Here is an 18,116-nt window from a genome sequence, read left to right as displayed (position 1 = left end):
GGAAATACCAACTCTGTGAACAATAGTCTTCAAAATATCCCAATGGCCACAGAAGAATCAAAGGCATAATAAATATTCTTATTCTTCCCAATTATCCAAACCACAAGAATAAACCACTAGAAATAAAAAACATTCTGATAAAATCAAATTGGCTCATCAAAATATGAATTTAAAGTAACCCCCAGAAGGAAAAGGGTTGTCTTGACTCTACTGTTGTCATCTAGTAATATCAGAGAATAGAATCTTCTGTTCTTCACTGTCCCTAGAAACTCACATCCCAAGCAAAAGCTATGTCTCTTCTACTCCCATCGAGTCTCGCTATCCCTTATCCTACAGATGGTATCTTGCAGGTCCACATTTAAGTATTGTATCAATAATCTACAGTATAAACTTTTGATATTGAATTTTGATGTACATAAGAAATTGGTTTTGTTTTGTTTTGGGTTTTTTGTTTGTTTGTTTTGCTTTCTAACCTTAGTAAGAGCTCATAAAAGCAGACATACTTGTCTTAATTCCTTACAGTATCTAATACATTGTCATATCTTTAACAAGAATTTGCTGCTTGGGGAATTGTTTTGTTTTTGTAAGCATGCCCTCATGTAAACCCAGTTGGCCTCAAAGTCCTAATTATCCTGCCTCTACGTCACTGGGATCACAAGTATGCACCACTAAACATGGTTCAGTATCTCCTGTAACAGAAAAGAAATCAAGACTTGGACTATGTCTCACTAACAATGCTGTTTTTCCTTTGGAACTTAAAGCATAACAAATATACACTGTGATTAAAATATGACAGTTTGGGCATAAAATGTGAGTCAGTTACCAAGATACTTCTCTACTGTACCCTGTGTTCAATCCCTAGCAATGCATAAAAATGAGCATGGTAGTATATGCCTCTAGCCCAAGCATTTGGTAAGTAAAGGTAAGAGTTTCAGGAGGACAAAATCATCCTCAGCTACAGTGAATTTAAGGCCAGCATAGGCTACATGATACTGTCTCAAAACAAAAACATAATTTTGAGGACTACAGCTGTAACTCAACTGTAAATAATTTGACAAGTGTACATAAGGTCCTAGGATTAATCCCAGAACCTTGAGGGAAAGTCACACTATTAGTAAAATCCCAATAGACTCATAATATCCAGCAAAGAAAAATTATTGAAAATATGAAAAGCTACCTACTAACAAAGGTAGAAACTGGCTGCCATGTACAATATATCTACCTACTGCAGTCAAAACTGTTTCCATCAACTTTTTCTACTGAATCAAGCCTCATAAGAATATAACAAGAAATTTATGTGTACATAAAATAGAGATAAAACAGAGCTATGGCAATTTAAAGTCTTATCTTTAATTCAGACACTTCATGGAACTATTGCTTAATATAAAAACAGCTGTTACACCCAGGCACAACTTTAATCCCAACACTTGAGAGGTAGATGTGGATAGATCTATGTTGAGTTGTGAGCCAGCCAGGGCTACAGTTTTTTGAGACCCACGTGTATGCACATAAAATGACTTCTAAAGAGACAGGGTCTCACTGTATAACCCAAAGAGACCAACACCTCATTATAGCTCAGGCTAGCCTTGAACTTGCTATCTAGGCATAGTGGCATGTACTTTTCTGCCAGCAAGAAGGAAATACTGCAATAGCTACATTCCGCCCCCAAAGGAAATAAAGCAACGTGTATTACAATAAATGCAAACAGAAGAGTAGAGAGCGTGGTGGGCTTTAGATTTTTTTTTAATGTATCAATGTGTTTATGTGCATGTATATACATCTGTGCACCATGTGCATGCCTGATGCCCAAAGAAGGTGTCGCATTCCCTAGAACCAGTTACAGATAGTTGTAAGTGACCATGTGAGTGCTGAGAATTGAACCTGGAGGCTTTACAAGCAACAAGTCCACTTAACCATTAGCCATCTCTTCAGTCTCAGAAGTGAGGGTAACTTTAAAGATAAGATGGATAATGGAGAAGTGGGTGGGTTAGTGGTCAAGTATTCAAACACATTTTCTAGACCAAAATGCATTTTTATAATTTGTTTCTGGAACAAATGGTTGAGATGTCATACCTTCATTTGATTCAACTACAATCTAAATACTAAATGTACGATATTATTCCTTACTAACAAAAACATCAAACATTTTAATAATCTATATTATTCTTCCTCAAAACGAGTACTAGGTGGTGATTTGAATGAAAAGAGCCCACATACGCACATTTGCTTCATCTTCAGAGACTAGCACTGTTTGAGATAGATTAGGAGATGTAGCCTGGTTGGAGGAGATATGTCACTGGGGGTTTTTGAAACCTCAAAGCCTACCCCAGGTGCAGTCAGTCAAATAGTCAGTCCCTCTTCCTCTCCCTCTCTGTCTGCAGATGAGGATGTAAAGTTCTCGACTACTGCTACCATACCATGCCAGTCTACTTCCTGCCATGAAGATCAAGGACTAACCATCTAAAACCGTAAGAAAGCCTCCAATTAAATGGCTTTTTTTTTTTCATAAGTTTCCATGGACATTGTGTCTCATTATAGCAAGAGAACTATAACTAAGGCCTACCGCAATACCAACAATGGATTCAGAACCGTACATCAAAAACTAATAGTAGAGGCTGGCGAGATGGCTTGGTAGTTAAAAGCACGTAGTCCTTTTGCAGTGTTCAACTTAGAGTAACTCTAGCTAAACAGAAATCTGATGCTCTGCTCTGGCTTCAATGTGCAATTATATAAAAATGTGTATATATACCCACATTATATACACAATCACAAGCATATGACTGAAAATGAATATAAAATAATACTAAATTGTATCGTATGTAAATTTTAATAGATCCAAAATATTATAAAATTACTTAAAAAAATCAGTGAGTACCAATTTTTAAAAAAAAAAGCATTTTCATAGCAGGAATGCTAACTCGTATATTAAGATCTCATGGAGAAGCAATTTGATCAAAATTACAATTTCAATTCTATTAAAAAGAACAAATATTTAAATGTTATTGCAATACAAAGTACTTACTGCAGTAGATTAAAATCAGTTGGTATTTCTGGAGCTGCTATCATTTCTTTATCATCTTCTGGAACACCCCAATATCAGAAATATATTCATATATTTATGTGAGTAAAACAACAGTGTGGTTCCTCTAAGAAAGACAGTTCCTTTAAAGAGGAGAAAAAGATATTCATTATAAATATACCACAAACACCAAGAAATATTCATACTCAAAAGTTAAATTCCCCAGTGTCTCTTAATATATTTTAGTAAATAAGCATTTTGTTCTCTTCCATATGGCTAGCTGTTCGAACCCCTACCCAGATCTAGCCAATGGACAGGACATTCTCCACAATTGAGTGGAGAGCGGGGTCTCACTTTCACATGAACTCTGGTGCCCCATATCTGACCATATCCCCTGAATGGGGAGACCTGGTGGCACTCAGAGGAAGGACAGCAGGTTGCCAAGAAGAGACTTGATACCCTATGAGCATATACAGGGGGAGGAACTCCCCCTCAGGAATAGTCACAGGAGAGGGGAGTAAGTGGAAAATGGGAGGGAGGGAGGAATGGAAGGATACAAGGGATGGGATAACCATTGAGATGTAATATGAGTAAATTAATAAAATATATTTAAAAAAGAACTCTTACAGATCTACAGTAATGATAAAACATCAGAGATTACTATATCATACATAAATTTGTTTACAATTTTTCATGACACTATAACCTGGTGCTCTCCTGCCTCACCATCCATCCATTCATCTAACCATGCATTTACAAACTTGCATGTGTATATGTGCATAAAACAAAAAACACATATAAATATCACACATATACAAATGAGTATACACTAAATAAAAATAAAATTTCGCTCTCTTACTAAAGTCCCTAAGGAAAGTTATACTTTTTTAGCTTTTTATTGATGATATCAAGACATGGCTGAAAAAGCTTTTAAAAAAATATCTTAAGATATAATTTTGAATCCTGGAGATGGTGGCGCATGCCTTTAATCCCAGAACTCAGAGAGCAGAGGCAAGTGGATCTCTGGATGTTTGAGGCCAGCCTTGTCTACAGAGTGCCTTTCAGGCCCCAAAGGTTACACAGAGAAACCCTGTCTTGGAAAAAAAAAGATATAATTTTAAAACATTTTGCAAACAAGTTTTTCCACACTTGATAAAACATATAGAAAAGGCTTGGTTTGCTACAAAGATCCCTGTCATGATAATGCCATGTTGTGCTGAAAAGAGACAAAATCTTAGGTCTGATACTCCCCTCAAAGTGCCTGCAACCAGTCTGAATAGTATTGGCCAGCACGCTTGAGTGTGAATCCCAACACAACAAATAAAAACAACAGTCAGAGAAACATAAGAATGCTATTTGTAACCTAGCTATGCTGGTGTACACCTATAACCCCAGCAGCCATAAGTCTGAGGCCAGGCTAGGCTATATAACAAGAACCTATCTCAAAAGGGAAACCACTGCACACCTTTTCCCAGCACTCGGGAAGCAGAGGCAGGTGGATCTCTGTGAGTTCAAGGCCAGCCTGGTCTCCAAGTGAGTCCATGAGAGCCAAGGATACACAGAGAGACACTGTCTCAAAAAAAGGAAGGGGATTCTTGTTCCCCCCAAAAATGTATTAAGTCTGAGCATAAGAAAGGGATTACTTCTAGCTTTGAAGGTGACAGTTTCATCTCCTCAGTGAAGGACTGGTATACAACAAAGGGGTCAACAGGCTGAAGTTACGGTCTGAATTTCTTAGGCTGTAAGAGCTCCAACATCCAGGCCACTGCTCTGCCTCCTTTACAAGGAGTCCTGCAGGGCCCCAGGAACATCCAGGTTAGACACCCTACCCCAACCCTGCCCAATCATTGCAGGCCACTCCGGCACACACACACCCAGCAGCAATAAGCTGTACTCTGTCCCCTGAGCTCCATCATCCAGGCCACAGATCTGCCTGCCTTCCAGAGAAGGCCTGCCAGCCTTGGAAACATTCAGGAGTCCTGCAGGGACCAGGAATATCTAGGTGGCCAGTTGGCACCACAGACAACAAGATGGCTAAAGGACAGCATTAAGAACATAATCAACAGCCAGGCGGTGATGATGCACACCTTTAAGCCCAGCACTTGGGAGGCAGAGGCAGGTGTATCTCTGCGAGTTCAAAGTCAGTCTTGTCTACAAAGAGAGTCCAGGACAGCCAGGGTTCTGTTACATAGAGAAACCCGGTCTTGTGGGGGTGGGGGGGAACAATCGACAAAAGCCAGAACAATATGGCACCTCCAGAGGCCAGGTATCTGACAACAGCAAGCCCTGGATATCTTAACAAAACCAAAGCACAAAAAAAAAAAAAAAAAAAAAAAGGGAGGGGGCTTCAATCGAATCTTATAAAGATAGAGGCCTTTAAAAAGGAAATGAACAAATCACTTAAAGAAATACAGGAAAATACATTTTTAATGCCTGAAAATGAAAATACAATAAAGAAAACACAAACTGGGGGAATCTTGAGGATGAAAAACATAGGGAAGAGAACGAAAACTAGTCACAAGCATGATCATCAGAATACAAGAGATGGAAGACAAAATCTCAGGCAAAGATAAAATAGAAGAAATTGATACATCAGTCAAAGAAAATACTAAATCTAAAAGGCTCCTGACATACAACATCCAATAAACCTGAGACACTATGAAAAGAACAAACCTAAGAATACTAAGAATAGAAGATTCCCAGTGCCAAGGACCAGAAAATAGTTAACAAAATCACAGAAGAAAAATTCCCAAACCTAAAGAAAGAGATGCCTATAAACCTACAAGAAGCTTACATAGCACTAGTTAGATTGGACCAGAAAAGAAAATCCTCCCACTACACAATAATCAAATCACAAAACAAGAAGAATATTAAAAGCTGCAAGGAGAAAAGGCTAAATCACATATAAAAGCAGACCTATCAGAATTACACCCAACTTTGCAATGGAGACTCCAAAAGCCAGAAAGGCCTGGGCAGATGTCTTACAGAACCTAGGAGACCACAGATGTCAGCACAGACTTCTATACTCAGCAAAATTTTCAATTCCCCTAGATGGAGAAAAGATATTCCATGACAAACCAAATTTAAGCAGTATCTAGCCACACATCCAGCCCTATAGAACATGAGGAAAACTCCAATCTAAGGAGGCTAACTACATCCAAGAAAATACAGGAAATAACTAACCCCACACCAGCAAAATCAAAAGAACGGGAAATACACACACACACACACACACACACACACACACACACACACACACACACAAACACACACCACAACAAACACTACCACCACCATCAAAATAACAGGAATCAACAACCATTGGCAATTCCCCAGTAAAAATACACAGGCTAACAGAATGGATGCACAAACAGGATCCACCATTCTGCAGCATACAAGAAACCTACCTCAGCAACAAAGAGACACTGCCTCAGAGTAAAGGTTTGAAAAAAGGTATTCCTAGCAAATGGATCCAAGAAACAAGCTGGAGTAGCCATTCTAATATCTAATAAAATAAATAACTAAGATTAATCAAAACAAAGGGAAGTAACACTTACTACTCAATCCACCAAGATGTAACATCTCAATTCTCAGTATCTATGCCCCAAATGCAAGGGCACCCACTTTTGTAAAAGAAACATTACTAAAGCTTAAATCATATATGGAATCCCGCACATTAATAAGAGGAGACTTCAACACACCACTCTCACCAATGGACAGATCATCAAGACAGAAACTAAACAGAAATAAAGAAACAAACAGATGTTATGACTCAAATGGAACTAACAGATACCTACAGAACATTACACCCACACACAAAAGAATATACCCTCTCCTAAAGCACCTCACCTTCTCCAAAACTGACCATATACTTGGTCACAAAGCAAGCCTCAATGGATACAAGAGAACTGAAATAACCCTTGCATTATATCAGATTCCCATGAATTAAAGCTGGACTTCAACAACAATAGAAACAACAGAAAGCCTACAAACTCATGGAAACTGACCAACTATCTACTCAATGACCACTGGGTCAGAAAACAAAGACTTTCTAGAATTCAATGAAAAGGAAGATACAACATGCCCAAAATTATGGAACACTATGAAAGCACTAAGAGAAAAGTGCCTTCATAAAGAAATTAAAGAGAGCTCATACTAGCAACTTAACAGAACACCTGAAAGCTCTAGAACAAAATGAAGCAAACTCACCCAAGTGGAGTAAGATGGCAGGAAATAATAAAACTTAGGGCTACAATCAATAAATTAGAAGCAAAGAGAACAATACAAAGAATCAACAAAACCAAAAGCTGTTTCTTAGAGAAAAATAAACAAGATAGACAAACCTTCATCAAACTAACTAAAAGGCAGAGAACAAATCACAATGAAAAGAAGGACATAACGGGGCTGGAGAGATGGCTAAGCTGTTAAGAGCACTGGTTGCTCTTCCAAAGGACCTGGGTTCAATTCCCAGCAAACATATGGCAACACACTACTTTTGTTGCAACTCCAGTTCCAGGGAATCTAAAACCCTCACCTGGATAAATATGCATGCAGACAAAACACCAGCACACATAAACATTAAAAAAGGAAAGGAGGACATAACAGATACCAAGGAAATCCAAAGAATCATTACGATATACTCCATAAAATTGGAACATCTAAATGAAATGGATGGTTTTCTTGATAGTTTCCACTTACCAAAGTTAAATCAAGATCAGGTAAACAATTTAAATAGACCTGTAACTCAAGGAAACAGAAGCAGCCATTAAAAGTCTCCCAAAGAAAAGATGGTTTTAGCACAGAAGTCTACCAGACTTTCAAAGAAAAGCTAATACCAATACTCCTCAAACTGTTCTACAAAATAGAAACAGAACATTGCCAAACTCATTCTATGAGGTCAAAATCACCCTGAAACCTAAGTCACACAATGACTCAACAAGAAAGAGAATTTCAGACCAATCCCCTTATGAACATTGATGCAAAATTACTCAGTAACATACTAGCAAACCGAATCCAAGAATACATCAAAAACATTATCCACCATGATCAGGCAGGCTTCATCCCAGGGATGCAGGATGGTTCAACTATTAAAGCCCATCAATACAGCATATAAACAAACAGAAAGAGAAAAGCCAAATGATCATCTCATTCAATGCTAAAAAAGGCCTTTGACAAAGTTTAACACCACTTCATGTTAAAAGACTGGGAGAGATCAGGCCAATACCTAAAAACAATCAGCAAGCCAATAGCCAACATCAAATTAGAAAAAAACTTATAGCAATACCACTAAAACAAGGCTGTCCACTCCATATCTCTTCAACATAGTATCTGAAGTTCTAGTTAAAGCAGTAAGACAACTAAAGGAGCCAGGCGTGGTGACGCACGCCTTTAATCCCAGCACTCCGGAGGCAGAGGCAGGCGGATTGCTGTGAGTTCGAGGCCTGCCTGGTCTACAAAGCCAAGGCTACACAGAGAAACCCTGTCTCGAAAAACCAAACCAAACCAACCCCCCCAAAAAAAGACAATTAAAGGAGATCCACAATGGAAAGGAAGAAGTCAAAGCGTTACTATTCACAGATGATATGACAGTATGCATAAGTGACCCCAAAATTCCAGAAACCTCCTACAGCTGATAAACATCTTTAGCAAAGTGGCTGGATACAAAATTAACTCAATAAAATCAGTAGCCCTCTGTATACAAATGATAAACAGACTGAGAAAGAAATTAGGGAAACTACACCCTTCACAATAGGCACAAATAATATAAAATATCTTGGTGTAACTCTAAACAAGCAAGTGAGAGATCTGTATGACAAAACCTTCTGAAGAAAGAAATTGAAGAGGATATCAGAAGATGGAATGATCTCCCATGCTCATGGATTGGTACATAGGATTAACATAGTAAAAAACGGTCATCTTAACAAAAGCAATCTACAGATTCAATGTAATTCCCATCCACATTCCAACACAATTCTTTACAGACCTTGAAAGAGTAATCCTCAAATTTATATGGAAAAACAAAAAAACCAAGAATAGCTAATACAATCCCTTACACTATAAAAGAACTTCATCTCTGAATTCCAAGCAATGGTAATAAAAACTGCAAGGTATTAGCATAAAAACAGACAGGTTGATCAATGGAAACAAATCAAAGACTTGGAAATAAACCCACACAACTAAGGACACTTGATTTTTGACAAAGAAGCAAAAACTATACAATGGAAATAAGAAAGCATATTTAAGCGGCACATGGTGGCACATGTCTTTTATCCAGCATTTGGAAAAGCAGAGGCAGTTAGATGCTATGAGTTGGAGGCCAGCCTGGCTTACAAAGCAAGTCCATGGCATCCCAGGCTACATAGAAAAGCCCTATCTCAAAAAACCGAACGCAACGCAACGGAAAGGAAAGGAGAGCCCACGTTCAAGTGGACCAAAGACCTCAACATAAAACCAGATACACTAAATTTAAGAGAAGAGATAGTGGGGAAGAGCCTTGAGCACACTGGCACAGGAGACAACTTCCTAAACCAAATACCAACAGATCAGGCTCTAAGATCAACAACTAGTAAATAGTACTTCATTAAACTGAACAGCTTCTGTAAGGCAAAAAACACTGTCAACAGAACAAACTAACAGCCTACAGACTGAGAGAAGATCTTCACCAAACCTACATCAGACAGAGAGCTAATATCGTGTGTGTGTGTGTGTGTGTGTGTGTGTGTGTGTGCGCGCGCGCGCACGCGCGCTTGTGTGTATTCTCAAGAAATTAAATAGCAACAAAGCAAATAATCCAGTTTTAAAATCTCTTAAGCATATATTCAAAACATGCTCCAGCATACCACAAGGACATTTGCTCAAGTATGTTCACAGCAGCTTTATTTGTAATAGACAGAACTTAAAACAACCTAGATGTCCCTCAACTGAAAATGTGTAAAGAAAATGTGGTATATTTACAGAAATGGAATACTACTCAGCTACTAAAAACAAAGACCTCATGCAATTTGCAGGCAAATGGATGGAATCCTTAATGAGGTAACTAAGACCCAGAAAGACATGCCTGGTATGTACGCACTTATAAATGGATGTTAGCCATATAGTACAGGATAACCATGCTACAATCCACAGACCCAGAGAAGCGAAGTAAAAAGGAGGGCACAAAGGAGGATGCTTAAATCTCACTCACAAGGGGCAATAAAATATACATTGGAGGTAGATGGAGGGAAAGAACTAGATAGGAGAGGGATTGGGAAGATGAACAGAGGGGATCAACTGTGGGGAGAACTGAAGTAGGAAGAACTGAAATTGAGGGGGGCAAGCTCTGGGATGAGTCAAAAATCTAGGAGCATTCCCAGGAATCTATGAGGGTGACCCTAGATAAGACTCCTAGCAACAGGGAATATGGAATCTGAAATGGTCACCTCCTGTAACCGGGAAGACTTCCAATGGAGAAATGGGGATACTGACACACCCACAAAACCCTGGATACAAAATGTGTCCAGCCTACAAGAAGCACAGGTATAAAGATGGGGCAGAAATTAAGGGAATGGACAACCAGTTACTGGCCCAACTTGAGACCCATCCTATAAGAGAAAGCCAACCCCTGACACTATTTATCATATTATGTTTTACTTAAAGACAGGAGCCTAGCATAACTGTCTTCTGACAGGCTTCATCCAGCAGCTGATGAAAACAGATGCAGAGATCCACAGCCAAACAATAGGTGGAACTTGGGGAATCTTGTGGAAGAGGGAAAAGAAGGATCTTTTATAATAGCTTTCAGTCTTATGTCTTGTTTTTTATTTTGTCTTTAAAAGACAACCTAAGTATTGTGGTGGTCACCCGAAGTAGATTAGGCCCTCTGAAATGGTCAGTAGGTAAAACCACGTCCCATGAAACCTGATGACATGAATTCAATCCCAGGGAAAAGAAAACTGTCTCAAACTGTCAAGTGACTTCCACATATGCACGGTGGCATGCATGCCCAAACCAATACTCACATATCCCTACAGACACAGGTAAATACATGTAACAAATAAAGTAGGTAAACTAACTATGTCTTTATAAATGCTGAAATATACCAACTTGTGAAAGTCTAATGACCTTTTCCAATAAAATAGAAGAAAAAAACCAAGAAAAAAAGCTAGGTGTGATGCTACAGATCTGTCAACATCCCAACAATCAGAAGGCAAAGGTAGGAAACATTCTAGTCCCAGGTTAGCCTGGGGTACACAGTAAGTTCTAGGTCCAAACACAGAAAAGAGAAAGGGGCAGAAAGAAAGAAGAAAAATAAACAAGAAAAGGAACGATTTTCCCATAAATTCATCAAGACCATAAAAAACATCAATTGATAAACATGTGTTCAAAACACTATTTCCTAGCATATACTATAGTCATGATAAATGTTTTTCAAATTTATGTACCATGAATGGTGGTATACATCTCTAACCACAGAACTTGGCAGTGGAGGCAAGATCAGAATTTCAAGGTCATCTTTGACTACACAGAGCTCAAAACTAACCTGGCCCTTAAGACCCTGTCTCAAAAAAAAAAAAAAAAAAAGTGTGAAAAGCAATATAACAAATTCACAGTGCAAAATCATTGAGTCTGACAAGTCTTCGTGTTGTAAAATATACCTATTAGTATGGTCTCCCTCATACTCTAAATTACTGTCCCCCTCTAAAATCTTTAAGTTTCAATCCAGCTTTATTACTACATCCTATATAATTGCCTAATATTCTATATTTCTAAGGTTCATCATCACATATAAAATGTCTTTGTCTCCTAATATACCATATAATGTTTTTAAAAAAAAAAATGATACAGAGATCCTCCTGCTTCTGCCTCCCAAGTGCTGAGATTAAAGGCATGCACCACCACAGTCTAGCTGAACATTAATTTCTATAAGCAAGTATATACCTCTTAAACCTAAAAATGCCAAACTCCATATATTTTGGTAAGAGTGTGTGTGTGTGTGTGTGTGCGTGTGTGTGTGTGTGTGTATGCATATATATATATATATATATGAGGCAGGGTCTCACTATATACTTTTGGCTGTCCTGGAATTACTGTATAGAAAAAACTAGCCTCAAACTCACAGATATCTACCACCTACTTCTGGCCCCCAAGTGCTGGTACCAAATATGTGAGCCACCATGCCCAGGAGTTTTGCTATTTTTAATCATCTGATTGACTTATTAACTAACCAAACAATTTATCATAACAACAAAAAAGGCAAAGTTCCTTTGGAATATACAGGAGAACGCAATGGGTAAAGTTGCCAGTGAGAATGTTGTCAGAAATCAAATACTTGAACATTTCTTTTTCTTTTAAATGTCTACGCTTGCATGTAAGTAAAATTTCCTTTCCCCAAAGACTTGAAGTACAAAACTTACAAAACCATGTCTTCAGCCAAGTATGATGGCACAGGTCTACAATCCCAGTACTCAAATGCATAAGGCAGGAGGATCCCAAGTTCAAGGGCAGTACAAAGTTGAAAACTTACGTGAGATTCTGTATTAGCAGACTGGGAAAAGATCTTCACCAACCCTACATCTGACAAAGGTCTAATATGCAAACTATATAACGAACTCAAAAAATTAAACATCACCAAACCAAATAACATAATTAAGACATGGGGCTCAGAACTAAACAGAGAATCCTCAACAGAGGAATATCAAATGGCTGAGGAACACTTAAAGAAATGCTCAACGTCTCTATTCATCAGAGAAATGCAAATCAAAACTCTGAGATTCCACCTTACACCCACCAGAATGGCTAAGATCAAAAATTTAAGTGACACCACATGCTGGCGAGGATGTAGAGAGAGAGAACATCCCTTCATTGCTGGTCGGAGTGCAAACTAGTACAACCATTTTGGAAATCTATCTGGCACTTTCTCAGAAAACTGGGAATAGGGCTTCCTCAAGACCCAGCTATTCTGCTCCTTGAAATATACCTAGAAGATGCTCCAGCATACAACAGGGACACGTGCTCAACCATGATCATAGCAGCTTTATTCATAATAGCCAGAACCTGGAAACAGCCAAAATGTCCCTCAGTTGAAGAATGGATAAAGAAACTATGGTACATTTATACTATGGAATACTATTCAACTATAAAAAACTAGGAAATCCCAAAATTTGTGGACAAATGGAGGGAATTAGAAACAATCATACTGAGTGAGTTAACCCAGAACCAGAAAGAATCACAAGGGTATATACTCACTTATAATTGGGCACTAGCCCAAAAGGCATGTCCCATGAAAGTCCGCACTTACGAGGAGATTGGGAGAGATGTGAGGACATCCTACTGTGACTCTATGTAAGACAAATACAGGAGATGGGGAAATAGAATGGTCCAGAGGGTCCTAGAAACCTACAAGAAGAACATTGTAGCAGGTGGATCAGGGCCCAGGGGTATCTGCTCAAACTACTGCACTAACCAAGGACAATACAAGTAATAAACATCAAACCCCTACTGGGACCTAGCCAATGGACAGGACATTCTCCACAGTTGGGTAGAGAGCAGGGACTATCTCTCACATGAACTCTGGTGCCCCATATTTGATGGCCTCTCCTTGTTGGGGAGCCCTGGTGGCACTCAAAGAAAGAATAAGCAGGCTACCAAGATGAGACTTGATAGCCTATGACCATATAGTGGGGGATGAGATCTCCCTCGGTCATAGACCTAGGGTAGAGGAATAAGTGGGGGTGGGATGGAGGGAGGAACTGGTGGGTACAAGTGATGGGATAACAATTTAGTTGTAATCTGAATAAATTAATTTTAAAAATAAAATTAAAATAAAATGAAAACTAAGAAGATGGCTGGGGATATAGCAGAGCAGTTGCCTAGCACATGCAAGGTGCTGTGATCAGTCTCCACCAAACTGCCTTCTCACCAAAATATCTTTAAATGTACCTAATTCTATTAGAACTTAGAAATGTGTAATGCTTAAATAAAAGCATAAAAGATTTAAAAGCCAATCATTTCCAGGTGGCTACAGGTTATTAATTTTAAAAAATATATATGCTCAAAGATCACAAGGTGGAGCTCTTAGCCAGTATCAAAGAAAAAGTTTGAGGCCTTGATCACATATAGGGATTGCCTGTAACTACTGCAAAAGAGGGGCTGTTCCAACAACTGGGGAAGAGAATGAAATGTGTATAAGTGTCCATAAGTATTTTCCTTGGAAGGGCTGTTAACGGCAACTTGTTTCCACTATTTCTTATTAAGAAGTAAAGCCACCACATTTATAAACTAAGTGAATAAATTAAGACCATCTCCATTAGGCTCACAGTATAATCCCTCTCCATCTATACTTTAATTGACCATGGTTTTACTTAACCTAGATTAAAAACTCTGACAAAATAGTAAATGAAAACCTTCCATAAGAAAACAATTCTAAATCTGTAAATGCTCACAATACTCTAACTTCCAAGATGAAATTTTGCACTCTCTCCTCCTCCCACCTGAAATGTGAAACCCTTATTCTAGAAATCCATCCTCCATATATACTAAATGCCTGTTAGCCATATAGTGGCCAGTCTCAGTTATCAGATCCACTATGTCATCATCATAATGCCAGTATTCAAATACCCCTTGTTTAACTTAGTAATGGCCCCATAATGTGCATCTTTTTATTCATTATTTTACAGTCTTCTGTTTTATTATTACTTACTGTTAACCTACTTGCAAACTAAAATATTTGCAATCTATTTACAAACCAAATTGTATCACATGTTTTGGTATAGGCTCAGTACTAAATACAAGGTTCACTTCGATCTCTGTTCTCAGACACCCACTGAAAGTCTTAGAAATATGGCCACATCAAACAAGGTGGCTCGTCTATATTGCTAAGTAGTTATTAACTACAATAAATTAAAAAACAACAACAAAGCAATCAGTGATTATAGACATCCAATTCTAAACATTAAATTTAAGAAAATAATCTCAGTAGAACTGCTTTTATAGAAAGACCATAAACTTGGGGCTAAAAATAGTGACACACACCTTTGGAAACTGAGGCAGGAGGATGAGTTAGAAGCCAGATTAAGTTATATAGGGCAATCATGTCTCAAAACATTAATAAAAGTGAAAACTTAATAAACAATGTTTTAAAGTTATCTATAGTTATTGCATATTTATGATAGTAAGTTAACCTTTTTATGGTTTGTTTTGTTTTTGTTTTTTGAGACAGGGTTCCTCTGTGTAATAGCCCTGGCTGTCCTGGACTCGCTCTGTAGACCAGGCTGGTCTCAAACTCACAGAGCTTCCCTCTGCTTCCCAGGTGCTAGGATTATAGGTGTGCACCACTGTGCCTGGCTATAAATTAAGCTTAATAACAGACAGTGGGAAGATTTTAAAGCAGGGAAATTACAAAACTATGCTGCTAAAATCTGATTTATTCTAACTTCAAGTCCATAATGTTAAAAAGTTAAAAATAGGGCTGGAGAGATGGCTTAGTGGTTAAGAGCGCCACCTGCTCTTCCAGAGGTCCTGAGTTCAGTTCCTAGCAACCACATGGTGGCTCACAACCATCTGTAATGTAATCTGATACCCTCTTCTGCAGATAAAGCACTCATGCAATAAATAAAATAAATAAATCTTTTTTTAAAAAGTTAAAAATATATAAACTGAAAAAAAAATTTTTAAATATATATATATATAAACTGAGTCCTATCATAAGATTTTCTTTCTTATGCTTGCCAAAGGTAGTTACCTAGGAATAGTGACTTTACTTTGTGGTCATGTTACAGATTTAACAGAGGGCGTTGTACATGATAAGCTAGCACTCTATTGAGCTATTTATCTGCACACCAGGGACCAGAAACTTCCTCACAGATGAGTAACAGAATCAAAGGGATGTTCCTTCCTATTGGCTTAGCTATATTCTAAAGAATGTCACTTAATCTGATATTGATTAAAACAGGAAAGTTACTATCAATTCTATTTAAATGGCATATGGCAGCTTTAAGAATATATGGTAAGAAATGGAAAGCTAACCATTTAAATTAGATAAAAATACATACCTTTAAAGGAGATAAAAATGTACTGCCAATTGATGATTAATGACCTTTAAATTTTATTCATTTCAAAATATTTTTCTTCCCTCTAGCAGGCTCCCTAATTTGTGCCAAACTCAGTTCTGAGTAAATAAGATTGCAAAGAATTACAAATTATATAATGATGGCATGTACTCTGACCAGTAGTAAATTCTGAGTCTAGAAGTTTCTTGATACCACATTGTAGCTACCAAATACATCATTTGTAAATGCAATTTTTTCTACAAGATGGATCAGTTCTAAAGAATTCAAAATGGTAGCTCATGACCTAAACTAAAGAACAGTAATCTAGAGAAGGTATGCCTTAAAGAAATCCACAAAGAATCAATGAATGACATTTCCTAACTTGAGAATGAGTCCAATAGCTATACTTAGAACCTTTAAAAATAGTAAGAAGAAAGACTCCAAAAGGAAAAGGCCTTTCTAAAATAAAATATGTAGAGAAACTAAATACACTAAAGGCCCCAAGACTTCAAAACTAATTTTTATGGGGGCTGGATAGATGGCTCAGCAATCAAGAGCACTTACTCTTGCAAAGGACCTGGTTTTGACTCCTGGCACCCACGTCAGGCAGTTCACAACTGCTGGTACTCCAGTTCCCACCTGGCCATCACTGGCATCAAGTATGCACCTGATGCACATACATATAATATAATAAATCAACTTTGAAGAATATCTCATTTTCAGAAGGAAGGGAAGGAGTAAAGTGAGTCAGTCTACATAGATATGGTATAACTATATAGAAACTAAAGTAATACAGAACTGGGGAAATGCATCAAACTTAAGTATTAACTAGTTTGTTTTATTAAGAGAGTAAGAGATGGGAGTACAACAAGAAAAAAACAGTCTAACTTATTCCTAAAGACTCAGTATTCTTTGACCTGATATTCAACTGTAAACATTTTCTGACTCTAAGAAAGTACAGTGAATTAGAAATAATATGACCCTAAGAAAAAAATAAATGACGCAGGCAAAATACTAGCTTTATCATATAGCTATCACCTTAAAATCATTTCTTTTATCACTTGAAAAACCATTAGTTTTATAAGGGCCATTTTGAGGGGTTGTATGAAAACATAATACAGTAGCACCCTCTTAACATATATACAGAATACAGTAGCACTCTCTTAACATATATACATATATAAGGAACTCTAAACAGAATCACCAAGTAACAGAGGAGACAAAGCCCCAACTAGACATTTCTTTACACCAAATGAAACCTCCAGTGCCAGGAATGGGTTATATCTAATCAAGTTATTGGCCAAAGGGGCCCCTCACACAGCCCCAAACAACCCAGGGTATTGCCACGGCTATTGGTTTCTTTCCACAAACTAATGGCAGCACCTTATTGCTGACACAACACCAACTTCTCCTAGAACATGGAGATGAAAACCATTCCCCACACTGCTCGGATGGCCAAGAACCTGAAACTAGACAGGTCATGCACCTAAGGGATGACCAAGATTGCTGTTCTGACTTGAAGGAAACTAGTAAGCAATAATCATAAAAGGAAGAAAGGAGAGAGGAGGGGACCAGAAGGGCAAAAGGAACTTATTATTTTGTATACCTCTAGTTGTTAGGGGTTTTTGGGTTTGGTTTGGTTTGATTTGGTTTCTTTGTTTGCTTGCTTTTTCAAGACAGGGCTCCTCTGTGTAGCCTTGGCTGTCCTGGACTCACTTTGTAGACCAGGCTGGTCTCCCTACAGTACAGGGAGATTAAAGGCATGCTCCACCACGCCTGGCTAGTTGTTAGATTTTTACAAGGATGTGTTTGGTTTTCTAAAATTATTAGTGTATAAAAGCAAAATTAATATGACACATTAAAGGAATAAAAAACAAAAACCACATGCTCATATCAACAGAAAAAAATATTTGACAAGGTTCAATATTGGTTTGCTGTGGGGAAAAACAAAGTTCGGCTACAAGTAAACCAGTGAGAAACTCACGGCTAACATCATGCACAACAGCAAAAGACTGACAACTTTATTTGAGATCATAAACAAGCCAAGGACGTTCACTCTTGGCATTTATATT

At 37.9% G+C, this 18,116-nt stretch overlaps 1 protein-coding gene across 5 annotated transcripts in view; it reads right to left on the bottom strand.

The window, feature by feature from the left end:
* Positions 1-18,116, bottom strand: part of Stag2 (stromal antigen 2) — a 135,207-nt gene that overhangs the window by 76,537 nt on the left and 40,554 nt on the right. For all 5 annotated transcript variants that reach the window (XM_051141453.1, XM_051141452.1, XM_051141456.1 and 2 more), the window contains exon 2: positions 3,023-3,162. In XM_051141453.1, coding sequence (XP_050997410.1) covers positions 3,023-3,066 — 44 coding nt within the window. In that variant the 5' untranslated portion in view covers positions 3,067-3,162. The remainder of the gene's footprint in view (positions 1-3,022; positions 3,163-18,116) is intronic.

This window comes from Acomys russatus, chromosome X, assembly GCF_903995435.1.
Source record: "Acomys russatus chromosome X, mAcoRus1.1, whole genome shotgun sequence".
NCBI lineage: Eukaryota > Metazoa > Chordata > Mammalia > Rodentia > Muridae > Acomys > Acomys russatus.
The sequence above is the reverse complement of the archived record's forward strand: the minus strand, read 5'-3'. Positions and strand labels throughout refer to the sequence as shown.